Genomic DNA, 27,110 nt, shown 5'->3' on the forward strand with positions numbered 1-27,110 from the left:
TAAACCTGGGACTTCTGGGGCTCCCAGTGGTTTCAGGTCCCAGGATAGTTGCCTCCATTGCCGAACCTTGCCAATAAACAGGACCATCTCTTGATCCACAGAGGACCTCACCAGTTCATACATTTTCATGTTTGTAAAGTTATTATAATGTGAATTTAATTCTTGTGAACAATCTTGGATCTGGGCTTGATCTATCTACAAATAATATTGAGTGACTATCTCCTCAACATGAAGTTGTTGCTACTTTTATTTTGAAAAGTGTCATAATGCTGCTGGCAGCCGACTGCCACTAACCAATCAAATATCCCCCTACACAATTATAGGCACTTTATCGCTTATATTTAATTACAGATTGTGTATTGTTAAAAGATAGTAATGATAGACTGTGAGGTTGTGTTGTATAAGCACAAATGTCCGACAAATTACCTCAAAAATAATTTCTGGGATGTGACAAAGATTACCTGTTGCGTCGAAAAGCCTAACACCCTACCAACTGAGGGCTTATCCGGTCCTTGTCTGCATTGTGTACACGGGATTAGAAAGCATTATTCCAATATGGAGGAAGGAGGTCGTAAAGCTACTACTGTGCAGACGCGGGCACTCCTACGTATTGAGTCTCCCGCTGCCGTTCATTGGTCCATTCAGCATCTTCAGCACCACGCAGACTGAACAGCGACACACAGCCATGCAGCTCTCATCAAATGAGGATGCCGCTCGGCGTACAATGCTCTACACGGTTACTATGAGACTATTTATCTGATTTATTTTTTTTTTTAATCTCTAATGACATTGTTTCATCAGTCTGTGTCAGATGAGTACAGTCGGTGTATTTACAGTTTGTTGTCTCCCTCGTTTTGACTGCCGAGAAGCCGTCCGTGTCGTCTAACTCCAGAAGAGGAAGCTACATGTTTTCACCATCACAGATGCACGGACTCGCAGGTTTTGTTTGTTTCACCGGGTTTCCCTCCCGTCGAGTCGACAGGCATGACGGACTGTAACACCGCCGCTCAGGTTATAGGCGGCAGCAGCAGGAGCAGCAGTATCTCATGTACAGTGCCGCATCAACAACAAGCCTCGCCGCCCGACCACCGGGTCCCCCTGCCGGCGCCCCGGTGTCCGCCGGTCCCCCGACGCCTCTTGTGACATGACAGCTCGGGGAAGGAAGAGGAGGATCAAAGGTTACGGGCAGGGGTTCAAGCAGGAGCGAAGACGGGTCGGATCATTGAGGAGAGAGCACGCGGAAACAGAGAGGATACAGTCATACCCCTGTCATAAAATTGATGTGATAGTTCGTTAAATCCCTGCAGGGCATTTCTCCCTTGGGCGTGCAGCCCCCTGGAGAGGTCAGAGCACGGGGGCAGCCGCAGAGCAGGGGGCTCCCTGGAGCTTGCTTGATGTGCCCATACATCAGCAGGGCGTGTGCCTGTGCTGACACAGAGGAACTGAACCTGGACCCCGGTCTGACTGGACCCAGCAGCTCACCACCATCACCACCACCACCTCTCCGTCCTGTGATCCCACTGAAAGCCTTATTGTGATTTTACTGATTCGGGCCTACAGCGTGGTAGCACCCACCTTTGCCTTACAGTCTCATCTGATGCACGGCCTCGTAGTGTTGATACTGGTCGAGACCCAGTCAGCTGTGCTGTTCCCCAGGCCCGTCACTTGGCTGCTCCTGACCATCACCTTCACCTGCACAGACATGGGCTGCATCCAGAGCATAGCCTGTAACAAGTCACGCATCAAACGGGAGAACATCGTGGTGTACGACCTGTCCGCCACCATAGACCACTGCCCCACTGTCATCGAGGAGAACTCGCCTATAGTGCTTCGGTACAAGACGCCCTATTTCAAAGCCTCGGCGCGGATTGTGATGCCCCCCATTCCGCGTAATGAGACATGGGTGGTGGGCTGGATCCAGGCGTGCACCCAGATGGAATTTTACAACACCTACGGAGACGTCGGCATGTGAGTTCACACCTCTGTCACCTGCGTCCTCGTTTTGACGCGCTTTCAATGCAGCCCCCCTGCGCGACGCTTCGGACGCATGTTTGTACACTCCAGTATGATAACGTTGTTCATGCCTGTGCATCACACTGAGCTGCACAGAGGAGCATTTGTGCACGCAGCAGGTTAACTGTGCTTGTCAGCCTCCTTCATTCAAACGCCCACCGACAGATTCTGTTCCTGTGACTTTGGCACCTAAATAGAAAAGCTGCTATTAGAGGAGCTAAACAACAGTTGCTGCTCTCACACTCAAATTGTGCCCACGGAGACATGTCCTCCCCCACAACCCCCCCCCCCCCAACAACACACACACACACACACACACACACACACTGTAGGGCACATATGAGGGGGTGTTTAATCCTGCTGGGTTTAGACAGTGGGTGGGTGGGCGTAGGGCTGAGAGGATGGGGTTTAGGGTGGGGTGTCATCAGATTGGTCATGAAAGCACAACAAATAGATGGAAGTGGGGGTGCTGAGATTAGCAGATGACAAAAACTGTTTGGTGCAACAAAGAGATGATGATAATCCGCTGACATACTGCACGACTAGATACCATTTACAGGCGGCTGCTGTGGTGTCACTGCAAGCTGCAAGCTTGTGTCTAAATGAGATTTTTAAAGCCTTTCTGAAATGATCTTATTTCCCTCAGAAACAGAAATTTTTAACTTTTTACACCTCAGACAGATGGAATACAGGAATCCCTTATCAAAATATGAAAAACAGAGTCACCACCATCATAACGTGGTATATAGTGGAGCTACTATCAACTAACTTCCAGTTTCATTCCTAAATGTTTCTTGATGCTGCGAGATGCTGAATTGTTTGATGATAGACAGTTTTTTTTTTTCAATAAATCATTTGTCAAATATTCATTGAAAAATACTTTTACAATTTAACAGCAGCAGCAGCCAAAACCAAAAAAAGTATTATATTTACAGTGAGATGAAAAGAGAAAATCCACACATTTGAGAAGCTGAAACTTCAGAATATTTGACATTTTTGCCTAATAAATGGTTTTTAAAAAATTCAATTAGTCATATAATCTGTTGATCAACAAATTCATAAATCCAGTTTTAGCACTATGTGAAAGTGTGTCAGTAATGATTAGGTGAGAAAATACTTATTTTTTGAAACATATAATTCATATGATTAATAATTCATAATTAGGTCTTCATAGAGCAATTTAACAGCAGCTGAAAATCTTGTTTCTGCTGACCTCCAGTTGTTTAAAGTCACACCTCCCTGCACAGTGATGTCACTGTGTACTACCAGTACACTGTGACATCGCTGTTGGGTGTGGTTACGCCTCTACAACTCACTTAAAACTTTCAGTGAAATAAGGCAGTAAAACACAACTTTACAGCCTGATAATAAGTCACACTTAAAAAGGATTTTTCTCATCTTAAAGGGTAAGGTGTAAGTGAATGGCACACAGTTACCCAGAGGAGTCTTTGTTTCTCGTCTCACACTTCCTGTCTCCCTCCAGGTCGAGCTGGGAGTTGCCTCAGCTGCGAGAAGGCCTGGTGAGGGCCATCAGCGACTCAGATGGCGTGAGCTACCCCTGGTATGGAAATACAACAGAGACTGTCACCATAGTGGGCCCCACCTCCAAGCCATCCCGCTTCATCGTCAGCATGAACGACAATTTCTACCCGAGCGTCACCTGGGCCGTGCCGGTGAGTGAATCCAACACGCCCTTACTGACGAACATCAAAAGGGACCAGAGCTTCACCACCTGGCTGGTGGCGCTCAACACCACTTCCAGGGAAAAGATCCTGCTCCACACCATCAAGTGGAGGATGAGGGTTGACATCGCGGTGGATCCGTCCCTGCCTCTGGGCTCCAGGGCCAGGTTAGTGGGCCGGGTGCACCAGGACCAGCCTCGGGTGCTGACCCGCATGGAGCCCATCCCCCCTAACGCCATGGGGAGACCCAATGCCAATGACGCCCAGGTTCTGATGTGGAGGCCGAGGAGAGGGCCTCCACTTGTTGTCATACCGCCCAAATAGAGCATTGGGAGAATCTGATTGGCCGTTTGTTATATCATATCATAGCGGGCCACTTAGGCAGTGAAACGGCTGATGAGATAATCAGATGAAAAGACAAAAACAGACAAATAAGGATCTATATGCAGGCTGTGTGAACTGTCGATGGCACAAAGAAGAGTTGTATTCTTTTCTGAGTAAAATCTTGAGGGGACAACTGCCTTAATTCCCCGCTGCTGCCTTTGACGATCCAGAAAGTATGTCGGCCTCTACTTCTGGTGCTCTTAAGCTGTTGGGTGTTCAGGCTTTTACTCCAGCCCAGCACAACTGAGCGAAGCACTGTATGACTTTGAAATATTCCACCACCAATGCTGGGATGTAACACAAACCTGTACTGTAGCTACTCAGGCCCAGAAAGAAGTGGTCAAGCCTGAACACAGACCCTGTTTAAAAAAAAAAAAGAAAGAAAAAAAAAAGGTTCTTCAGCCTTAATCACGTCATAATCCCTGGCCTGCTCTGGACTGTACAACAAAGTGTACTGTGTAAGAGTGTAACTGAAGGAAGGCATTGCTGTTTTACGTGTCACACACACACAGGTCCAGGGGGGACAGCACTGCTGTGGGGCTTATTCGTAACACACAGAGATAACTAAAGTATTAGCTGAAATGTTACTGGGTGATGTGCTTTCAGAGATGACGTGATTGTGGGTGGGTGTGCAGGCATGTGTGTATGTACTTGTGGTTGTGTGTTTTCTATAATGGAGCCCCAGGGTCAGGTCCAGGCTTGCTGCTTTGTCACACCAGACTGCCTCACATACACAGAGACACACACTAGGAAGTGATTATGTTATATTGTAGGATCTTTTAAAGATGATTTAAAAACAGAAAGATTGTCAACATGCACGCATCCTCAGAGCTACTTAGCTTTTTACATATCACAAAACGTGTAGAAATCACAGCTTGGATTTAGTCATACACACACACACACACACACACACACACACAGTCATAGATGAAGCCCTGCAGCAGGATTTTTTTTTTCATTGTTTGTTTTTTTCAATCACAAATGGCCAGTTCATCCAAGCTGCAGAGCTTCTCCCTCCCTGCCTTTTGAAAGCCAGTGATGCCTGTGTTGCTGACAGCCTCCTACGGTAGACACATGATTTCGCCTTTCCCTATGTCCCATCTAATCAGATTTGTGAGGTGAGGAAGCGAAGTTACTTTATTTTACGAGTCATAAAATGAGTCTGCCCACAGTGGCTGTGAGAGGAGAAAGAGAGCTCTAATATGTCTTCATTCAGTCAGTATATGTTGTTTAAAAACAGAGATTGTATTGAAAGAGAACTGTATTTATACTTAAAGAATTGGTTCCCCCAAACAAATATAGCTTCTCACTTACATCTAGCCTAAATCTACCCATGCAGATTTTGTTTTCGAATATCTGTCGGTGAGATTCTGCCTCTGAAATAATACACCGGAGGTCAAACAAATTTCTTTTGTGATCGCAGCTTTGAAAAACTACAGTTGAACAGACAGTAAGTAGGAGTCTACAGCCATGCTAGCAGTTGTATATTGTCACAGTAGCACTTTGAGCTAAATGCCAATGTCAGCATGCTAACATGCTCAAAAGAACAATGCTTTCATGCTGATATTCTGCTCATCATCTTAAGCGTCTTAGTTTAGTGTGTTACAAATCAAATTTATGACCCGGTGATGATGCTACATGGAAAGATACTGCACTTCATCTGGAGAGGGACAGGGACTATTTCTACCACATTTCATGACCATTCAGCCAAAACAAGACAGTTCACTAAAAGCCAAAAACCTCTCTCTGGTGCAAGAGGGAAAATCAGGGGTCATTAGGATTCATCATCTGGGATGACTGTTTGTACAAAACTCCATGGCCATCAAGTGCATTAGTTGTTGACATATTTCAGTCTGGACCAACGTGGTGGACCATTAAACCACGGTACAGACAGACATCACTAGAGCTGTGGCGCTAGAAAAAAACAAAAACAAACAAACAAAAAAATTGTAATGTATCTTTCCAGGGACAGTGACAAATATTTTGAAGAGACTTTGTTATTATTTGTTCTCATGAGGACTGTTTCCTCAATAGAATTACTATCTCTGGAAAGACACGTTGATTTTTTAAATGTAATTTGTCAATGCTCTGAGCATCACAAGTGGTTCTCCAGTCACCTTCAGTGTGTTGGAGTGGAAGCAGAAATGTGAGAGACAAATATCTCAAAACCTGCCAAACTAAAACCAAAACTATCTACATGCATTACACACACAGCTAGAGGTAAGTGAGAATTTGTGTTTGGTTGAATGGACCCTTTATAGGTCGGTGCAGTATTTGGTTTACACAACTTAGACTCTTGTGCCACTATGATCTTTTATAAAAATGTGTTTTTATGATGATTCTTGACTGAAAAAGAAAACAAGAGCGCGAACATGAACGTCTCGCGATCGAGCTGAATCTGACAGTAAATGTTGCTAACTGTTTTCCTGGCAGGTCTATGTGCTGTATTTCTGTTTCGTACACACTCAGCGCACAATGGGCCAGTAAAACAGGTCACGCTGAACTGCTGAGCTGGTCCAGATGAGACAGAGATGAAGAGAGACGGAGGATGTAACCACGTTATTTTACCCATGCTGCTCATTACTCTTGGTGCAAACCGAACAAGCCTTCACATACATACACACACACACAGAGTACACACCTCATCTAGAACGACACTAGAGCCACTGGAAAGGACTGTTCTGCCTGTGTATTGTGAGCCCTGGAACACACTCATTGCGGACGGTGGATATTTTAACCACTTGCCTATTGTAGCCATGACTCAGGAGCAGTTTGTGAGGCAAAGAACATCTGAGAGCCAACGCTGACAAGGGAAACATCTAGAGCAGCACTTTAAACTGGAGAAACTAAGGTGGTGATCTTTATTGGTCTGTGATTTTAATCAGAGAATTGTGGCTTTTATAGGGTGAAACAAAACAGAAACTTTTTTTTTCACACGTTGCCCCGACTAAAGTGTTAAAGAAAATACATTTATACTTGACCATGAGGTCACACAGTCACTGTCTGTGTGTGTCAGGGCCTCAAGTGTCTTTTACAGTAACAGATGTGCCTGAGGACTCGGGTAGAGCGGTACACGGCCCTTCATGAGGAGCTCGACTAATTCCTACTTGTTCCGCTGATTGACTGGAGTTTAATGCAGTGATAGTTCAAAAACGACTGGGTAATGGTGGTTTACAGTGTTATAATATGAAGAACATGAAACTCTGCCGTGTTACAGTCCTTTCTCTCAGACTGTCTGGCTTTTGCATGCAGTGTTTTTAAACCCATTAAAACAAATGCCAAATATATCAACGTGTGAATTTATTCATGTCTTGTAATTTGCAGTTCTAAGGCGACATGTGAAGTGAAAGACAGGCTACAAAGATTATACATTTTTACTATTGTGCACTCTATTCTGAGTGTAAAATGTAAATGTGTGGGTTGTACGAGAGGTAATACGGAGGAGACACAAAATAATACATTAAACACATTCAAAAATGTTAAAGGAAACATTTTTCTTTTATAAAAGATTCACATATCTGTAATTAAAATAATAAAGTTATTATTATACCCGCTTTATCCCAAGAAAAAAAAGTAGTTCCAGAGGAAAAACATCAGTAAAGGTGTACAGTCCAAGGTTACTTTCTATGTAAATAATGCCTCACAGATATCTGATGTAATCAGTATCAACAGTTCAGTCAGTTCAGACTTAGCTGGGCTACATTTAGTAATATTTTGATTTCTTTTACTTTGAATCAACAGAATATATTTTTTACACAAGCACAGGACATAAGGAGCTGGATGTTGATAATCAACGGCTTTGAAAAGTCATGTAAACCTCAGCCTAATCAATGAATGAATAAGTTAAACAGACAATTCATTTCGATTTATAGGTTACAATTGAAATGGTTTCGGTTTAAATTTACACCAAAGGCTAACATAATTTCAAGTTGTATAAAATTACCACATAATCAAACTGTCCTTTTCAATTCAAAAACCTAAATATTTAAATAATCCCCATTATTACAGCCTGAAGTGACAGTAATTTATTCCTGTAGCATTTTATTCATACACCCAGATTAGACAGACCAGAGTCATACAGTGATCTGTGTATGTTATCAAAGACATCCCAGTGACTATATGTTGCCTGGCAACAAAAACTGTTTCCAAAAATAGCTGAACAAAACGAAACATGAGAGCCATCATTTAGATTACAATACTAGTTCTGGTGACCAACTACTATAGTCTAAAGGCTCTTGTAACACTAATTAATTTTTGCCCCGAGTTCTGCCTCCCAAGTAGACAGGCATCTTAAGTGGTGTACAAACCCCTCCTTTGTAGCAGGCTCTAACCCCAACCATGACCCAAACGCCAACCATTAACCATTTGCAACCTAAACCATGCGACTGTCAGAGCTTGTTGCAGTATTGTACACAGCCCCAAAAAGGGACAACTTTAGACTGTCAGAGCCTTAAATACTGTGACTCTAAGGTGAACAAGCCAGTCACACTACATCTGCAAAATGTGGTATTGAAGAAGGTTCAGAAACTCCTGCTTGTCTGCCTCTTTGATCCTTTACTATACGGGTGTGACTGACGTGGCAGTAACAGCGACTGGCAGTCAAACAGGTTCTTAACAAACACAATCAGTCTGTCCTGTTGGGAGTATCTCTCTAGCTCTGGAGGTGTGCCAGGATTCTCTACAGCGGTCATTAAGGGAAAAATCATACAATCCTGTTTCACCACAGTTTTCTTTTCTCACTGGTTACTCCTCCAAGCTGAGGCACTTTTGGTGTTTGAGATCTATCACAGCGTTGTGCTTGCTTTTTTAATCTCTTTTCCTTTCCTCTGTTCCCAACCTGCTTACCTCCTCGCTTCCTACTCCTCTGCTCCTCCTTTTCCGCGATCACAATATACGATAAAGACCTTTCCCCTCTTTTTTTTTTTGTTGTATGCCTGTCCTCCTTTCCCCTCCTTGTCTTGACGCTTCAACAGGACCTCCTACTGCTGCTGTAGTGTCAGCCATGAGTGTCCTACGCCCTGCTGGGGTTGGGGGACGGCTTGCTTTCGTAGCCGTACAGGAAAGTGGCCACGATGACCAAAATGGCCCCCAGGAAGAACACGCTGTGGACAGAGAGCAGATGACACTTTCAGCCTGAGAAACTGTGATTACAGGAAAGAAAAAGAGAACATACTGAGGAGAGACAGAGAGAAAGATAGTGAGCATTTCCTCTACCCGGTGGGGTCGAAGTCCTGCAGCCAGAAGTACGATATAAGAGTTGACAGGATGATGGAGAGCGATGTAGCAAAGCCCTTGAGGATGTTGTCTGCATACTTGATGACCGCTGCTATGACCAGACCACCCAGCGCCTGGAGAAACAACAAACAGACAGACACAGATGGACAAAGGCATGACCTGGGCCGACGGGGGAGTCCGATCCGCCAAATTAAAGAGTCTGTTAGCCCCGGAGACTTTAGAATATATCTGACGGTTTTGGTGGGGAACACACTTTGAATCACTGTCGGTGGAGAGAAAGTTACCTGCAACGCTACAACGGTCCAGGTGACTGAGTTGTAACCCTGGAACATTCCTGACTCCTTCACCCTTTCCCCATCGTAGGCCAGCATCCCGAAAAGACCAAATACCAGGCCAAACATGCCTGAAAACACACACATACAGTAAATACATGAGTGAGCTAAACACCAGTCTTTTTCTTTCTCTAACTAACAATATTTTCATTTTTCGTTAATGTGTCATTTATGTTTCCACTTATTCTAATTGTGAAAATTGCTTGTTTTGTTGGAGCAACAGCTCAGAACCCCAACATGTTCAAGTATCAATCCTGTAAAACAGAGAAATGTTTGGTATTTTTGCTCATCAAATGATTTTGACAACTAATCATTGAAGCACTAAATCTTAGTTTCCTTCTTTTTCTGTTCTGTTTTATCATTTTTACAACTACTAGCAAAAATAAATAAATAAATAAATAAAAATTGCACAGTGTTTTCTTCACCGCTCTTGTCTTGGCTCCAACATTTAATGCAGGTGAAAAAGCTCCAAGCTTGCACCAGGAATCGCAGGAGACTTAACACATGCCTCACACGTTCCAGGGTAAAAATAAACTAGACAGGAACATTTATCTTAACAGAAATGTATCGGAGGTACAAAGCCCAGCTGGCTCTCTGTGCAGGGAAGAAAGGAAACTGTAAACAAGAGCTCACTTCAGAAACATGGAGCTGGGGCCTTTTTCAGTCCACAGCATCTCATAACGGGATTCCTCTGTCGATGGACGTGCATTAATCAAATATCATAAGACAGTTGTGGAGAATTTTATAGCTCTGTCATCTGCATTTTAACAGTACTGTTCAATGTATTGAGTTTGGTTATTGAGCAGTCTCAACAGCTGATTGATTCGACTGACTGATGAATACTGACCTAGCTGGATGTTGCGGACCCAGACGCTCTGTTTGCTCTCCTTCAGGATCTTCTCAAAGTAGACGCCAGCGAACCCGCTGGAGCAGCACGCCACCAGAACAGCTGTCACACCAACAAACTGGGAGCCAGTGGACAGGGCCTCCTTCTCTGGAGCCGGAGCAGACTCAGAGGGCCACTGCAGGCACAAGAGAAAACACATGGATTATTTAAAAAAAAAAAAAACTGTTTGAAAGTTCATTCATGACCTTGGAAACAGATGGTTTAACAAAAAAACCTTCTCTCAAGGTTCGCTTATTAGTGTAGTAGATCCATTGTCATCACAACATAATTATACCATTTCATATTTGACAGCAAAAGCCAACTCCATCCACTGAGGAAGATCATGAGATGTAGTTGAAGTTCTGACTAGGCATGGGCCAGCTACCGTTTTGAAAGCTATACCGTGGTCTGAAAAAGTCATGGTTTCAAAACCATTGATATTTTTCATCGTACCATTCCTACGGTTTAAGTTTGTGTTTTTTTCTCTGAAAAGAATACAGTTCTTTATGTTCTGAGCTTGTTGAGCTGCAGGTTTAGGCTCACTTAGGGGATTTTATATTATTTTAACTTAATGTACACCTTTACTAATGTTCCAAATACTCAATGTTGTTTAAAAACAAAATAGATTATGCTCAGAAAAAAAAATTCTTACCAGGCATGTCAAAATAACTCATTTTAGAGCTTTAATTGCAATACTGCCAAACTGTGATATTTTTGTTTAAGCTTATCATACAATCAGAATCTCACACCGAGCCATGCCTCATTGTCATAGATATTTTGTACCTGACAGAATGCACTAACCTATTGTGAGCTTTAACATCTGAACAGAACAGAGTGATGTGAAAAAAGAACTGTAATGACAGACACACAACCTGCTGCAAAACAACAACTCGTTAAAGCACTTCAGTACAGATTAACCAAACAAGCTACAATGTGTTAATCAGTGAGCTTATAGGCAGAGCAGGCAGAGTTTGTTACCGTCTGGACAGAACTATGCTGTTTCCCCCTGTTTACCGTCTTTATATATTATAAGTGATTTCCCAGTGTGTCAATGGGCACTAACTGTCAAAAGACACAATTTCTTTCATAAAACTATGTGTGTAGTATGATTTGGATCAAATAAACATGACAACAAAATGTAATCTTAACAATCACACTCAAAGCTCTTTCTGAATCTATAATGCTGGGAACCTGAAATTCATACAAAGGGCATCTTCACAACTTTGCCGAGTTGTAAAAATGCTGCAGAGTGTGAGTTCCTGCGTTACTTGCCGCAGTAAGCAAAAAAATGGGTGTTAATGCAAAAAAAGAAAGATGATGATCTCTGGTTGTGCAGAGAAAGAAATGTATTGTAGCGATTGCATTTTTTTTTAAAATTGGATATACATGAGAACAATATGGAATTATTCTTTGGTTCATTATTGGAACAAGATACTGTTTGCCTTCCACCTTTTTTAACTCCTCCATTCTCCCCCAAAACAAACCCTGCTGAGTGAGAACTAACACCACAAACCCTGACAAAGAAAAGTGAAAATGAGATGCTGCATTAATATAACAGGCCAATTATGTCTTAGCAGACTCTTGCTGGCTTTTTCGCTCTTTGTTTGTAAGTGATACTGTTTGTAAACATTTGCTATGGCTGTGTGTTCATATCATATTTGATGATCTGTTGTTGGAGCCATCAGGAGGTGTCAAAGATAGACCATAGTCGACATTCCTGCACTCAGCCTGGTTACATCGAGAGCAGTCTGGGAGTTGGTGTTTCTACCTGGCTGATCTTGTGGATTTATGAGGGTGTAGCTTCATGTCCTCATCCTCCTCTTCCTCCTCCTCTATTGTGCAACTGTATGAGTGCTCAGGCAGCATTAAGATCACATTGGGTGTAATACTAAATGACTGACGTTTTCTTTGTTTTGCCAAGGAAGAGGAGGAGGTGATTTCACAACTGTCTTTCCTCTCCTGACACCTCATCATTCACCAGCACATCCCTCGCAACCACTGGCGGCCAATATTTACTCAGCTCTCTATTTTCTGGCCTCATTATTTGTGTTTTATTTATTTAACCTTTATGCAACTGAGTAAATAAAAGAAATTTAATATCACCCGATAATCAAAGCTAAAACAAAGTGACACCTACAGAACTGGCTACATCCTCTTTCTTCTTACGTTTAAAAGCACTAACAAGAAGTCTTTCAGTGTGATCCTGGGCAGACGCAGCCTGGGCACGTCTGACTCACTTTTAACTGATTCTGTACTAAAATAAAAAAAGGCAATTTGCGAGCTCAAAAGAGGAAGGATGGGAGCATGCTGAGAGCTTCCCTATTAATTCAAGTGATGATTCCCAACAAATGTGTCTTGGTTACACGATCCACAGTCACCAAACGTAGGAGAGAACTAAACCTGCAAAGAGTGCTGGGCTATATTACTGATTTATTGTTGAGCTTTCTACAGAAGCAACAGTTTTACGATATACTGCTACTGGCTACTAGAACTAGTAAACATTACCTACTCAAACATGGCTGCTCTGAAAAAGAAACACCACTCAGAAAAAGGTTGGTAAGAGAGCCAATAAAATGATAAACACTGGAGCAGAGAGTGAAACATCTTGTCCTCAACTCAAGTGGGCAAACATTCACAGAATAGAGTAAATATCCCCAAAATATAAAGTAATGTATTGTCAAAGCTAGATTGGAGTTGAAATCAGTTATTTTTTTCCAGATGGAAAGTTCTCAGTCTGATTAAAGATTTCTGAATCACCACAAAACGTTTCAGACTTTTTCAGCGATTCGAATGAACGATGAAGGGAAAATGAAATGACAAAAAAATGTCACAAGCACACATGTATTTTTCCCCCTTTTAGAAGATTTGTTAGCTTGCCTCTAGCATCATAGTCCTGTATCCTATCAACAGTAAAAACAGGAAACCATCCCAGAGGTCCGCCATTATTCTGCATAGTAACACCCTGAGGTGAAGTCTACTCATTCACTTGACATGGACTGTTGCTCTGATTACTAGTGGACCGGCAGGCTCCATTCAAAAGCACCTACTCATAAAATCACTCAAATGTTTTTATGTGTTTACTGTTTTCCCACACAGAGGATGCTCTCCGGCCTGTTTCTTGAGATGGTGAGAGCATTTTAGTTTCTACGAGCCATTAACATTAAAGAGACTTGAGACTGTACTGGACCTGCACAAGAGCCACTCCAGCCATAAGAATCAGCAGAGAGAGCCACTGGTAGACGCCCAGCCTGCGGCCCAGCATGGACACAGAGAACAGAGCCGTGGTCAGGATCTTCAGCTGGTATGTCACCTGATGGAGATAAAGTGGGAAAACTGTAAATAATCCATGAATGAGAGCAATGTGCTAATTGCTAAAAGGCTCGGGAAGACACATCATCTCTTGCGCATGTAAAACTGGGTCCCGCTGTGAGCCAATGAAGACGCACACATCTCAGCCTGCCGTACCTGGTAGGTGGCTGCGTCCAGGTTGGACAGGGCGACGTACAGCAGGTTGTTCTGCAGTGTGTAGATCCCAGAGGGGATTGCCAGCTTCAGTGTTTCTATGGGTTTGTGGGCAATTTCCTGACGCAGGATGCTGTTCAGGGCTCTCATGCTGTAACCTGAGGAATGAAAACAAACAAGTGTGACCACTCAACGAGTTCTATCTTTGTTTTTGATCACTTGTTTTTTTCTTTCTTTCTTTTTTTTAAAAAATGTAATATTGGTGTGCTGCTCTTGTGCAGAAGTTTTCATGTTTTTTAATATATATACTGTATATTTATTACAACATAACAAAATAAATAAAATGATTAATGTTGTCGTTGTTTAGCATGGTTTGATGAATATTAGCAGATATTAAAATAAAAATCATTTTTCATTGTTATGGCCAAACCAACAGATCAATCCGTTAATAAGTCGACTAACAGAAAATTAAAGGATTGATTAATCATTTCAGTCATTTATTGAGTGAAAAACCCAAACATCTGTTAATGTTAATGTATATTTCAGGGTATAGGAACATGAGCAGTTAAAGACATTAACATGGTCTCTTGGAAATGGTGATTTGTAACATTTTATAGACTCAAAATCAATTATTTAATCAAAAAAACTGCTACAATAGTAATAGTACTACTACAATATAATATATTGACAACAATAGGATATTTTCAGTCACATGATTAAGGTGATATTGACTGTGTGCTGTGCACTCACTGTGCTCCTTGAAGACGAGCAGCACACAGGTGAGTATCTTCATGACCTCGGCCACCACCACAGCTGAGGAGGCCAGATACCGCGGGCCCTCGGCCTGCAGGGTGCGGGAGTACCGCATGGTGAGCACCAGGGAGGTGGTCTGGAACACCAGCACGCCCAGAGAGAGGTACTTCAGCCGGGACGAAGCCATGGCCACAGGTCGGTGGGTAGCTGGCCACAGGAAAGGGGAGAAACGACAATAAAGATACAGTGCGAGTAGTAAGACATATAATTGATGTCGGGAGGTAAATACAGAACCAAAGCGAGGAGTGGAAGATTTCTAGACACAAAAAGAGGTGTTTACTCAAAGAGGGAGCAGCTCTCACCTTTCCCCCTTTTCTTCAATGGCGCCTTAACAGCAACTTGACAGACGTAGATAAATGTCTCTACATAAAAAACCCGCCCTAGATATTGAACCTCGGTTCTTCTCTGCTTTCGGCAGCTCTCTCGGTCTCTGTCGGACTCACAAACCAGGTACTGGAGGCTCAACCCAGCTGTCAAAACAGCTGCACTTCAACTCCTGGCGTCCATTGACCCCTCCGGTGATCTACCGTGCGCGGATACCTGCACATGATCTGCTCCGGCTCTCCACACACACTGTCGTAGCTTTCACCGCCATAACGGTTGATAACTAACCGCCAGAAAGAAAAGTAAATTATATACCGAGAGAGAGGCTATTGAAGGGGAAAAAAATCTCATGCATGTAAAGTCCTGAAGAACTTCCGTGTACAGATTTCTTCCTCTTCTCTTCGTCAAGGCTTCCTGTGAGACTCAGCGCCACCTGCTGGTCTGGAAACAAACTGTGAAGAGGTTATGTAATTTACTGAACTAATAGGGTTACACAAAAGACTGTTTTGGGATTTTAGTTTTTTTGGAATCTAAACACAAGTTGTGTGAGTTTCTATGATTAACATTCATGACTAGCAGAAGCTGTTCAATCAAAATATAAAAGTCCTGGTGGTCCAAATCACGCCAAAGGCAATACAACATCTTAACATTGCACTGTTGAGAGCTCTGCAATGGCCTAAATATATTGTGTTAATTTCAAATATCAGAATGTTATGGATTCATACAGTAAAAACTACCTTCTTTGTCTTTTGTGATTTGTTACTAATACTGTTTGTTGCCAAGATTATTCATATCTATGGTTGCTTTTATATAGGAACATGTCACACTGAAAAAGAAAGTTACATAAAAATAGTATTTTACATAAAAAGTTGAAAGTTGAATATTTCTGTTTATCTTTCATTAAAATACATCACATGACTTGCAGTTAGTCAATTGAATCTACTGTATATTTCTCTATGGTAAGTACAAAGTGTGGCCTGGAGAAGCAGATACTTCTCTGATACACACTGGTACAATAATATCTAGTGAAGGAATCAGGTTGCTGTCCAGACCTTACTATACCTTCAAAATAAAAGTCATTTTAAATGGACTTTAGATATGAGTTCAGCACCGTGTGACTGAATCAACAGCACCTGTTAAAGGTCTGATTGAAACTGATTGATTCAAAATTAACACCAGCACTGAATTAACACAATGAGAAAACACATTATATTTCAAGAAAAGACACAAGTGCAGCAATCTATGAAGATCTGGGCTTTATTTCAGAAAGCACATTTGGTTGATCATTTGGTTTCTTTTTTTATCGACAGACAACTTATTTTATCAGTTTTAGTCTTCTACCTTATACAAACATGGTGACAACTACTTCATATGACATGTATATTATAGGTTATTTGGTTAACACGGGAAAGTACAATTAAAAAAAACATTTTATATACAAAACATAGACACATAGCCTTGCATATGTATGGGAACTGACAATTCTTCTTGACTGAAATCTCAATGTACATGTGTTTGTGAAACTGCAGGGACATCCTAAGTACAGAGAACAAACGCCCTGAAAAATAAGGCATTGGGAATATTGAAGAAACGTGAATTATTTGGTTTGTTTTGCAGACATGTAACAGCAGTAATCAAAAACAAAGGCAATATTTTTTGCTTTCAGGTTGTGTGTGTCTCGCTTTTTTAGAGATTGCGCTACTTTTGCAACAAAGGATGACAACCAACAGAAATTTGGACAGGATGTACATTTTTGGCTGAATAAAACTAAATTTGGTCTTAGAGACACTGATGTAAAACAGTGAATGATTGTCTGTGTTTACAGAGCAGTCACACAAAGCTATGCTCAACATCAACTTTAAGAAGGACGATTAAAAAAAAAAAAAACAAACCTTTTATGAAACCTCGCTCACCTCCAGACTTGGTTTATGAATCATGACAATTTAAAAAAGTGCAGAAATACACTGATTGTAGTTAAGCAAAAGGTGAAACTGGTTAAATGATTTTGGAAGAGAAACTATTTAGAAAAAGAGGCAGTTTAAAGATAAAACCATGCACCTCTGTAACATTCATAATCATTCAAGAAGTGCGAACAGTATTCATATAAAAGAAAAAAACAGACATTTTAAAAAGTCAACAAGTCTTTGCCAAATTAAATTCAGTAATAACAAGCAGAATGTGTTATACGTCTATGTACATTTCATCATACAACAAACTAAACCCAGTGGCACAACAGTAACAATGAGTGTGACAAAACTAATGTATGTTTTTGCATAAAGTTTGGTAAGCTTCTGAATGAATCCCTCAACAACACAGGAAGTCTGTGACATAATATCACACCGACAGGATGTGAATGTGTCCATGCAAACTCTGATTTGGTTTTCAAATCAACTCTTTTGTATTTCTGTAACAGTAACTGCCTTCAAAATGTGGTAAATTCACTGTTAAGTAAGGAGATGCCTCTGCGTGCACGTCTTTCTACTCTGTCATTTTTTTGCGTTTGTCTTTCTTATCATGCGACAGCCTTTTATAAAATTTCCCCCTTTAGCACAGTAAAAACAAAACAATGCATGAATAATAAAAAGTAAGGCAACAACTAGGTAGTTTTGCTTTGAGAATAAAAGCAACAACTGAATGTGACCCATTGAATTAAAGAAAGTAGAGTGAATGGTTTCAATGAGGAGTTAGTATTGGCAGGCTTATCACATTAAACAACACATACAGATAGCATATAGCAGAAAAAAATAACAATGTCCTCCAAAACAGGCAGGATCAGTGTCCATCTCAACAGTCTGTTTTTCTGATGCAATACCAGCTGACCGCCATCTGGTCAGCAGTTCCTCCTTGATCCCTCAATAAACAGTTTGTGTTTGGGTGCCAGAGACCGAAGAGAGAAGTCCTGACTCCGCCAACAGAGAGCACACAATGCTCAGCTGGGACTGGAGGAACTACGTGAAAGAACTGATTTTAGCTTGTGACAGATGACTAAATCCATAATTTTTTGGTGTTGAGAACTTGTGATATCTAGCTGATAATACTCGATGTTTTAGAAACTATACACAGTTTTCTTAAGTGCAAAGAGGAGAGGAAAACATAAAAGGGGAGGTGACTGATAATAATAATGATACAGAGAGAATTAACAAAAGAGGTGAGAAAAGCACTGAACGAGTTATTATGTGTTGTTATTTAACTACACAGAACCCCAAAGTCAGTCTGTTTCTGCTTTCCTCTGGCCGGCCTATGCAAACACCTGCATGTTTCCAAGCTGAGGCTGTTGAGAGGCCTGCTGCATTTGTTGCGTCTGCGGCTGTGGCTGCACCTGCTCTGGAATGTGTGTGTGGTGCGACGATGGCAGTGCATGGTGGGGGTTCCCCAGAGGGGTGGGGCTGGTGGTGACGTCAGACCAGTCTGAGTTGGAGTGTGGCGAAGAGGACGACCAAGGGTCTGGGGATTCGGGTGATGGGGTGAGATATGGGTGCTCGCTGGGTGGGTGGGCAGAGTGGCCAGGGGTGGTGCCCTCTGAGCCGGCGGTGACGTAACTGTGCTGGGAGGGGGGCGTGGGGTATTTATCCACAGGGCTCTGCATGGGCGGATAGGAGGGCAGCTGTCGAGACTGGCCTTCGATCCCTCCGTGGCCAACGGTGTGGGGGTGCTGCAGGGTGTGGGAGAGCCCGTGCGGCATGCTCATCTGCTCCGGGATCTGGTACATCATGCTCTGGGGGCAGTGGAGGTGGCTTGGCGCCTGCTGGGAGTGACCTTGACTCTGGTTCTGTCCCTGGGACTGCGTGACTTGTACCTGCCCCGGCTGTGGCTGCTTCAGCATGGCCTGGCCTCCTCCAGGAGCCATCATCTGAAATGTGACAATAGGTGGCAGCTGCTCTCTGCTCATGGTGACGTTCATGGGGGTCAGCATTGGGCCCTGGCCGTGGTGCTGGCCCATGCCAGGGTGAGATCCCCCCATCTGGTGCGGTACGAGGCCAAACATGTGGCCGCTGTAGCCGTGCTTGGTCATGCCCACCCAGCCCTGCTGCTGTCCCAGCATGTGGCTAACGGGGGGCAGCATCGGTCTGGAGGTGGGGCTGCTTAGAAGGGGAGGAGAGTTCGCTGTTGTGGAGACGGCACCAGACACGTCACCCGTGTACGAGTGTGGTGATTCCAGGGAGTCGACGGGTGACATGGTGACAGAGCTTTCCGGAAGTCCTCCCGCTGCCTTGACGCCATTTGCACTCCCTCCTCCTGTACCTCCTCCACTTCCTCCTCCCACTCCAGCACCCACGCCAGTCCCCTCACCTCCAGCGGGCTTCTTTCTTCTCTTCGCCTTCATGTCTTTCAGCTCCTTCGCTCCCCCGCCAACACCTCCCACCTTAGCCCCACCTCCACCCCTCCTGCTCTTCTTCCCCTGTGGTCCAGGGCGCATGCCGATGAAGCCTGCTCCGTTGGCCCCACACATGACAGAGTTTCCTCCTCCGCCCATGTGGTTAGGCCCATTGTGTGGACTGTGAACCAGATTATACTGGTCCAGCAGGCGGACTATGTCATGATGCATGCGTTCTTGAGCTGTATCGCGGGGCAGCCGATCCAGGTGATCAGTGATGTCACGGTTGGAGTAGTGGTCAAGGAGAACCTGAGCTGCCTCAAAGCTGCCTTCTCTGGCTGCCAGAAAGAGTGGGGTCTCCTCCTGAGGGAAACACAGATAATGACAATATTCAAACTGACAAATGATGGATTTTATTTGGGGTATCACTTTAAACTTTACATTTAAGAAAAAGAAAATTAAACAATAAATTTAAGTCTTACTGGTAAATGATTCTAGATTAAATATCACTTTGTCCAAGCACTTATGCCAGACACACTACGACATATACTTTAGTGGTTTTTTAATGGGTGACTTTGCATTTACTTGAGTCCTTTTCCTCAAGTAAAAGAAAAGTCATATTTAGCACACAAACTGAGGAACAAGCTTTGAAACGGTATAAATGAAAACACAAGAACACACCTTGTTGTCTTGCATGTCACGGTTGGCTCCATTCTTCAAAAGCACAAGAGTAGCCTCCACATTATTAACTGCAGCTGCCCAGTGCAGAGCAGATTTACCTAAAATGGTGGGACAGTGAGACAAAGAAGCACATCCATGTTAATCACAATGAAGCTATTATAATTTAGTGCCCATTTTTTCATCCATTCATAAATACCGTATTTTTCTGCTACTAATGAGAGATTTTCAACAACTGCTAACTATATTTCTGAAAGGACTGAGGTAATATTACATGGTCACTAAGGTTAACCACCAAAACCATGTCAGATCTGAATGAATTGATCTAATCTGGATGCTTTTCATGCTTAACAAGAGGCAAGGTTCCTCATACAAATACTACAGGTACAATATAAGCAATGTTTTCACTGGAATCCAAATGGCTGCATACAGTGCAGGCTGTAATGCAGAGCAGACATCCAATACAAAAGGAAGATATTTGACAAAGGGAGTAAATAAAACCAATGTGGTTTCCTGACCATGGTCGTCTACTGCGTTGATGTCAGCGTGGCAGTGGATCAGCTCTTCCACCATGCCCTCCACAGCTAGCCTGGCTGCCAGGATCAGGGGAGTAGTGCCGTCATTCATCCGGGCGTCCAGCTCTGTTGCACGGTTACGGATCAGAATCTGGAAGACAGAAGACAAAGACAGAGACGTGAGAGAGATGATAAGTCATGATGAAAAGCCTCAGTGATGCAGATTTCGGAGTTTAATAGTCAAAATTAAGATCAGACAGTCAACTCACCTGGAAGACTCCCTGGGCATCGGCCGCCACAGCAGCATGCAGAGGAGTTCTGCCCATGTTGTCATGGGCGTTAGGATCAGCTCCAGCATCCAGCAGTCTCTTAGCAGCATCAGCTCTGGCATACCGGGCAGCCAGGTGGAGCGCCGTTTCTCCTGTGCGGTCAGTCTGGGCCATCAGTGAGGCACCTTGAGCGATCAGGTCTGAAATGACGCTTGGTCCTGGTTCATCTCCTCCGCTCTCTTCCTCCTCTTCTCCGTGCAGGCTGCAGTCCGGACCTCCACCATTACGTAGTGATGCCAACATCAGCGGGGTGAAGCCATCTGGGGGAGGAGAAATTCATTATTGGGGAAATGATTGAAAGTGAATTACACCTTGAAGTCTAGAAGTCAAGTTTTCTTACCAGGTCCCTTGACATTAACGTCCAGACAGTCAGCATCCAGGTCGGCCTGTGGGGGAGTAAGCGTGATGTCAGCAGCCTTTCGGTGCTGCAGGGTCCACTCCCTTCGGTCGATGCCTCCGTCCATAGCGATGGGCAGCAAGGGTTTGTCTTCAGTCTATGAAGAAGCAGCAGCCAACAGAAACAACATTCACAACCACCGAAAACCTTTACTTATATTTTAAACATTTGGTACCCAATATGATTTTAACTGCTCCAATCCACCAGATTTATTTGGACTGTTGTTCTCAGTTCACTTACTCTTGGTTTCTTGGATGGGACCTCTTCATCCAGCCATCTCTGATTCTGACCTCCATCAATCATGGCTCCATCCTGGGTCTTGAAATTCCTGACATGACAGAAAAAGCAGGCCTTTACATGACAGTAACATTTGTACTTAAATTTATTAGTCTTCCTTCCATTGAGCTGGACCAGCTATTTCCTGTACAGTATCTATACACATAAAGTTTCTTAACAGTAGGAATGGTACTTGTTCACTTCCTCTGCCCACATTTTACCTATTCTACTCTAGTGTGAGCTCTCACACAGTGGTTGTTAACATACTGTATATCCTGCTTTAAGTGCTCATTACCACAAGCTGCTCCACTCACTTCATGTCAAAGTCATCTTGTCCGACAGGCTCTCTCCTCTTGTCATTTTTATTGGCCAAGAAACCATCGGGCAGCCACAGGACACCATGTTTGTGTTTCCTCTTGGCTGCCAGCATCCCCAGCACCAGGATAAGCAGAACAATAACTACTGCCACTCCAATCAGGTACATCAGAGTTGGTGTCTCATCTATTGGTGTCAGGTCACCTGGAGGATACAAAAACAAGTCTCATTACCAGATGTTTTGTCTTCATTTGATTTAGGTTTTTTCACTTAGAAGGTGATGGGTTATATTTGATTAACTGCTATTTGACAGCCCTACTTACTGTCAACAGACACTAGAGGGTAAGGCAGATCAGCCTTGATATGTGCTGCTGCAATGAATGATGCAGCCTCATCTGTGTTGGAGAAACACTTGACTGAGCTGTGGGAACATTCACGGTTGTCGATTTGTAGGTGCACCTCAGAGCTGCACAGACAAATGTGGAAATACAAAGACAGTTAATGACACACAGTTAATCAATGATTAATTTCAAGCTACTGTGTATTATATGAGAGCTAGAAAGAGGAAAACTGATGTGACTATCCCATCATGGACTATCCTTACCCAATGACCTCCCTGTCCAGCTCCCGCCTGTTTCTGTTCCTCTGTCCATGTTGTCCCTTCTTATCCTCCACCCCATAGTAAGGGAACACCATCGGCTGATTGTTTTTATCTCGCTTCACCTGCAGGTTGGTGTGCAGCAGGGCACCCAGGGAGCGCAAGAAACCATTTAAGTCTCCAAGCAGCTCCTTAGGTTGCAGCCGGACCACGATAACCAGCGTGCCGACTGCCGCTTGGGCTGGACTGTCAGTAGAACAATCCAGGCCGTCCCAGCCACAAGCCTCCGTGTAGCAGCTCTGGTCACAGATGCCGTTTTGGTAGTGGTCTGCACAGTACTTGTCATACCTGTATACACAGTACAAAGAGGATGGGTGTGTTACTTGGCCTCAAAATGTTTTGGACTTTATATCAAACTGCAACAGCAAGGAAAAAGTTGAAGGACACTTACTTGCAGATGGCCGGTGGGGTCTCCTGGCACTCAAAGCTGTCGAAGAGGCACCCAGGGTTGTCACACTCCTTATCACAACGTCCATTTTTAAAGAGATCCCAGCAGGGAACAGAGGCAGTGCAGTTAATCCAAGGCTGTTGCCAGTTAAGTGAGCAGTCGCCTCCATCCCACTGGCATTCATTGTTGTTACACTGATCGTCACACACTTTATCCGCTGACTGCTGCTTGCACTGCGGATAGGGGCAGGTTGGAGGACTTGGCATGGGGAGTGTTTTCTCACAGTATCGTCCAGAGAAGTTCATGGGACAACGGCAGCTGTACTGGTTCGGGTTGGACGGGTCTTTGATGCAGGTTCCTCCATTCTGGCAGTTCCACAGACACCTCTGTTCGTTCTCGCAGTGTAGCCCAGTGAAGCCTGGCTGGCACTGGCAGTAAAGGTGGCCGGCTGGTGACTCCACACAGCGCCCACCATTCTGGCAGTGGAGTCTTGCACAGTGGCCTCCTATTTCTATGTCACAGCTGAACCCAGTGAAGCCCTATAAGACATTATTAAACATATTATTATAAATGAAATATTACTGAGGAGTGACATCGAGAGTCATTTTAAAAGTTAGGCTTGGCTACGCATTTGTAAAGAGCCTTTAATGAAACAAACGACTACACGTTCATCTAGATTCTCCTATTAATCTGCTGCTTGTCTACCATACCTGAGCTATGGTGTGGCCCTCTGAAGCAAGCATGAAAATAACAGAGGGAGCAAGAGGTTAGTGGAGAGAGAAACATGCATTTAGTGTGAAAAGATTGATGTTCTAGTGTAAGAACAAAAGAGAGGAAAACACTGAGGTAGTAATGTTAGCCTCCTGTCCTCTGTTCTAATCTTCTTAAGTCACTCAGTATTTTCACATATAATTAATAACTTCTTTACTGTGATTAATGAAGCAGATAAATTATCCTCTAAAACTTGAGTGACAATTAAACATCAGAAACACAAGATTTTGTATTCTTTTGAGAATTTTGTAGAATTTAAAAGATTGTAAAACTTTTTTAGTCAAACTTTTATATGGATAAAAGGTTAAATTATATATTTTACATAGTTCACATAGTTTTACATAGTGTGGAGGAATGTGTAGTAACCAATAGAGACTAACCGGTAGACTCAGAAGAATATAACTGGAAAAAGAAAGCTTGCAGAATAATGAGAATTTATCAAGAAAATAAAGGAATGTCACTGGTTTTGTGTTGATAAAACAATCTCTCAATAACCTGGTATAAAGGCATTTACATCAGAGATGTAATAATGAGAGTACAGCATTACACTTTGTGTGATCAAAATACTACATGAATCACAGTGACTTAAAAGGTTGTGTGTGACTGTGAAAAAGAAGAAACTGTATTATCCTATGATGCCAGTAAAGGGCTGACATTAAAGAAACTTACAGGGGCACAGGAGCAGATGTAGCCATGAACTGAGCTCATGTTCATAGAGCAGATGCCACCGTTGTGGCATGGCTTAGACAGACACAGATCCACCATAGACTCACAGTGACGACCTGCAGGAAAAAAACAACTGAAATACTTTGCAGGATTTATTACAAACACATTTAGATTACTGAAACATTGCGCATAAAACTGCTGATGCCTTGCTGATTTTCTAACTGATATGGTGATGTTATGCCCTGAGCAGCTAAAATGTATGTACCCGTGTATCCGAGTCGACAGCGACACTGGTAATTGTTGACGAGCTGCACGCAGTCGAGGCTGCCGGGAGCGTGGCAGGGCTTAGAATTGCATTCGTTGACATCTCCCTCACAGTGTTCGCCTTTGAATCCTTGAGGGCAGGAGCATTTGTAACGGCCCACCTCGTCCAGACACTGTCCTCCGTTCCGACAGCGAGGTTCAAAGGTGCCAGGCTTGGGCGCACAGTCATCCTCATTCACTTCACACTTTAGCCCTACAGAGCAGAGAACAGAGAGATATCAGTGGTTGTATCAAGTAAGGTAATGAACTTAGCGTTTTACGTTGCTCTTAATATTGTTAATAATTCTAGCATGTGCGTATTCATGTGGATCTGCAGTCTTACCATGTGTTCCTGGAGGGCAAATGCAGCTGAAGCGGTTTATGAGATTGATACAGGTTCCTCCATTGAGGCAGGGCTTAGAGTGGCATTCATCCACATCATACTCACAGTTCACCCCCTGGTAGCCTGGTTTGCACTGTAGCGATGAAACAGGAGACAGAGGTTAGCTCATTGTGTGCTTGATGATTATTATGATATTATTGCTAGTTTGGTATTAACATGAAATCTGAAGTAAAAAAAGCTTAAAAACTAAACATTCAGAAAAAAAAAAAAAAACACACGTGACAACTGAGAATTTACTTACAACACACTCGTAGGTGCCCTGATAGTCTTTGCATGTTGCTCCATTGCGACAAGGATTTGACTGACACTCATCAACCATCTCTTCACAGTAGCTGCCCATGTATCCCGGCTGGCACTGACACTGGTGGGTATTACCCACGTTTACACACCTCCCAGCATTCTTACACACATTCTCCACTTCCAGACCTACAGTAAATTAGAAGAGATTGACTATCATGCTATAAAGTGGGGTCCAAAAGAGACCATGTTCCCATTTACTTGAATGCATTACGTGTCTGACCAATCCTACTTTGGAAACAAGTGTTCTTTTTGGTTCACATAAACAAGAAGTGGTTCCTCACCTTGTCTAGCAGCAAAGTCCTGGCAGGACATGTTGGGGACGTCACAGTAAAGTCCCGTCCATCCCATTTTACAGTGGCAAATCCAGGAGGTTTTTGTCTGAGAACAGGAGCCGCCATTGTGACAGCGGACCTGGCTGCACACGTTTACAAAGTTCTGAGGGAAGAGAGGAAAGTTGCAAAGTGCAAAAGTTATAGAGATAAGAAAATACACAGCATCCAGCTACCTTCTTAAATGAGATACTTCCAGTTGAATACATCTAACCTACGGATCTAATTACAGCAAACCCCAAATAGGAATGAGGCTATTTTAAAAAGCAGCATAAATGCAAAAGGTAACGCCTGCACACAGACTCCAAACCACCCCATTAAGAAGTGTACAGACCATTTCTTCTACTTTGATCAATTCTATTCACGTAGGGACCTGAAACTGCAAATAAGCCTAAAAGGGCCTAACAATCTGTACAGCATACAAACCCGTCGAGACAAATTACCTGGCAATTCTGTCCACTGAATCCCATGGGGCAGGTGCAACGATAGGTGCCCAGGCTGTCAGTGCAGGTTCCTCCATTCTTACAGGGCTGAGAGTCGCACTCATTCTGCTCGTACTCACAGAACTTCCCGTAAAAACCAGGACGGCAATGGCAAGAGAAGGTGTTGATGTCATCAATGCAAGTCCCATTATTCAGGCAGGAGCTGGAAGCAATGAAAAAATGTTATATTTTAAAAGGTCTGACTGAGGGGACAGGGAAAGAACAGTATAAAATGAGCAAGAAAACAAAAAAAAACAGTTGTCATAGATCTTAATGAGGTACATAATCTGCAAGATTCCCACCAAAATCAGGATGGAAACAGTATATATACATTTTGTTTTTCTCAAGCCAGTCAGGAAGTTCACCTAAAAAAGTGTTACACATTATTTATTCTATCAGGTCACTATAGGAGATACAGTAGAAATAATCAAGGTAGAATAAACTGCTTAGGAACAGAACAATTAGGCATGATAATAAAATGCCGGTTTTACAGATCTTGCATTGAATGAATGGCTCACCTCTCAGTACATTCAAGGATGTTGTGATCACACAGGATTCCATCAAAGCCCGGTCGGCACGTGCACACAAAGCTGTTGACGTAGTCCTGGCAGATGGCACCGTTCTTGCAGGGCTGGCTGGCACACTCATCTACCTCAGTCTCACATCGCTCCCCTTTAAAACCCTTACGGCAGTCACAAGAGAAACTCCCAACATCGTCCACGCAAGAACCTCCATTCAGGCATGGGTCTACAGAGAGAAGGGGAGGGGAGAGTAGGAAGTGAGGCTTTCCAAGACCAAAAAGTAGCAGACACTGAATAAAAACTTTATCCAAATAAATCAGCTGTCTCGTTGAA

General features: G+C 43.2%; 3 protein-coding genes across 3 annotated transcripts in view; 1 reads left to right on the top strand and 2 right to left on the bottom strand.

Moving 5' to 3' along the window:
• Positions 1-371: 371 nt before the first annotated feature.
• fam78bb (family with sequence similarity 78 member Bb) lies at positions 372-7,364 on the top strand. Its single transcript, XM_018667343.2, has 2 exons — positions 372-1,968; positions 3,497-7,364. The coding sequence occupies exons 1-2, from the start codon at positions 1,598-1,600 to the stop codon at positions 4,017-4,019; spliced, it is 894 nt and encodes a 297-aa protein (XP_018522859.1). The 5' UTR covers positions 372-1,597; the 3' UTR covers positions 4,020-7,364.
• Positions 7,365-7,558: 194 nt separating this feature from the next.
• slc35a3a (solute carrier family 35 member A3a) lies at positions 7,559-15,543 on the bottom strand. The gene is made up of 8 exons (XM_018667342.2): positions 15,110-15,543; positions 14,745-14,954; positions 13,998-14,152; positions 13,720-13,842; positions 10,494-10,668; positions 9,599-9,717; positions 9,294-9,427; positions 7,559-9,181 (listed from the first exon to the last, which is right to left on the bottom strand). The coding sequence occupies exons 2-8, from the start codon at positions 14,932-14,934 to the stop codon at positions 9,091-9,093; spliced, it is 987 nt and encodes a 328-aa protein (XP_018522858.1). The 5' UTR covers positions 14,935-14,954; positions 15,110-15,543; the 3' UTR covers positions 7,559-9,090.
• An 829-nt stretch (positions 15,544-16,372) lies between these two features.
• The window catches only part of notch2 (notch receptor 2), a 43,359-nt gene continuing 32,621 nt past the window's right edge, over positions 16,373-27,110 (bottom strand). The window contains exons 19-35 of the mRNA XM_018667345.2: positions 26,775-27,003; positions 26,218-26,419; positions 25,727-25,880; positions 25,387-25,571; positions 25,086-25,218; positions 24,705-24,956; positions 24,443-24,555; positions 23,006-23,541; positions 22,561-22,902; positions 22,280-22,422; positions 21,956-22,160; positions 21,606-21,693; positions 21,309-21,462; positions 20,909-21,228; positions 20,643-20,790; positions 20,128-20,225; positions 16,373-19,809 (exon numbers count right to left, since the gene is read on the bottom strand). Of these exons, the coding sequence (XP_018522861.1) occupies positions 18,370-19,809; positions 20,128-20,225; positions 20,643-20,790; positions 20,909-21,228; positions 21,309-21,462; positions 21,606-21,693; positions 21,956-22,160; positions 22,280-22,422; positions 22,561-22,902; positions 23,006-23,541; positions 24,443-24,555; positions 24,705-24,956; positions 25,086-25,218; positions 25,387-25,571; positions 25,727-25,880; positions 26,218-26,419; positions 26,775-27,003 (4,742 nt within the window). The 3' untranslated portion in view covers positions 16,373-18,369. The remainder of the gene's footprint in view (positions 19,810-20,127; positions 20,226-20,642; positions 20,791-20,908; positions 21,229-21,308; positions 21,463-21,605; positions 21,694-21,955; positions 22,161-22,279; positions 22,423-22,560; positions 22,903-23,005; positions 23,542-24,442; positions 24,556-24,704; positions 24,957-25,085; positions 25,219-25,386; positions 25,572-25,726; positions 25,881-26,217; positions 26,420-26,774; positions 27,004-27,110) is intronic.

The sequence above is a fragment of the Lates calcarifer genome, linkage group LG17 (assembly GCF_001640805.2).
Source record: "Lates calcarifer isolate ASB-BC8 linkage group LG17, TLL_Latcal_v3, whole genome shotgun sequence".
Classification (NCBI taxonomy): Eukaryota; Metazoa; Chordata; class Actinopteri; family Centropomidae; genus Lates; species Lates calcarifer.

What these genes read in the sequence shown, in the direction of transcription:
- fam78bb (XM_018667343.2), top strand. Translation starts at nt 1,598, where the DNA reads ATGCACGGCCTCGTAGTGTTGATACTGGTCGAGACCCAGTCAGCTGTG. An exon ending in ACCTACGGAGACGTCGGCAT is followed by an intron (nt 1,969 to 3,496) that starts GTGAGTTCACAC and finishes GTCTCCCTCCAG; the next exon opens with GTCGAGCTGGGAGTTGCCTC.
- slc35a3a (XM_018667342.2), bottom strand. Translation starts at nt 14,934, where the DNA reads ATGGCTTCGTCCCGGCTGAAGTACCTCTCTCTGGGCGTGCTGGTGTTC. An exon ending in CTGGAGTGGCTCTTGTGCAG is followed by an intron (nt 10,669 to 13,719) that starts GTCCAGTACAGT and finishes TTGTGCCTGCAG; the next exon opens with TGGCCCTCTGAGTCTGCTCC. An exon ending in CAGGACTTCGACCCCACCGG is followed by an intron (nt 9,182 to 9,293) that starts GTAGAGGAAATG and finishes CTCTGTCCACAG; the next exon opens with CGTGTTCTTCCTGGGGGCCA.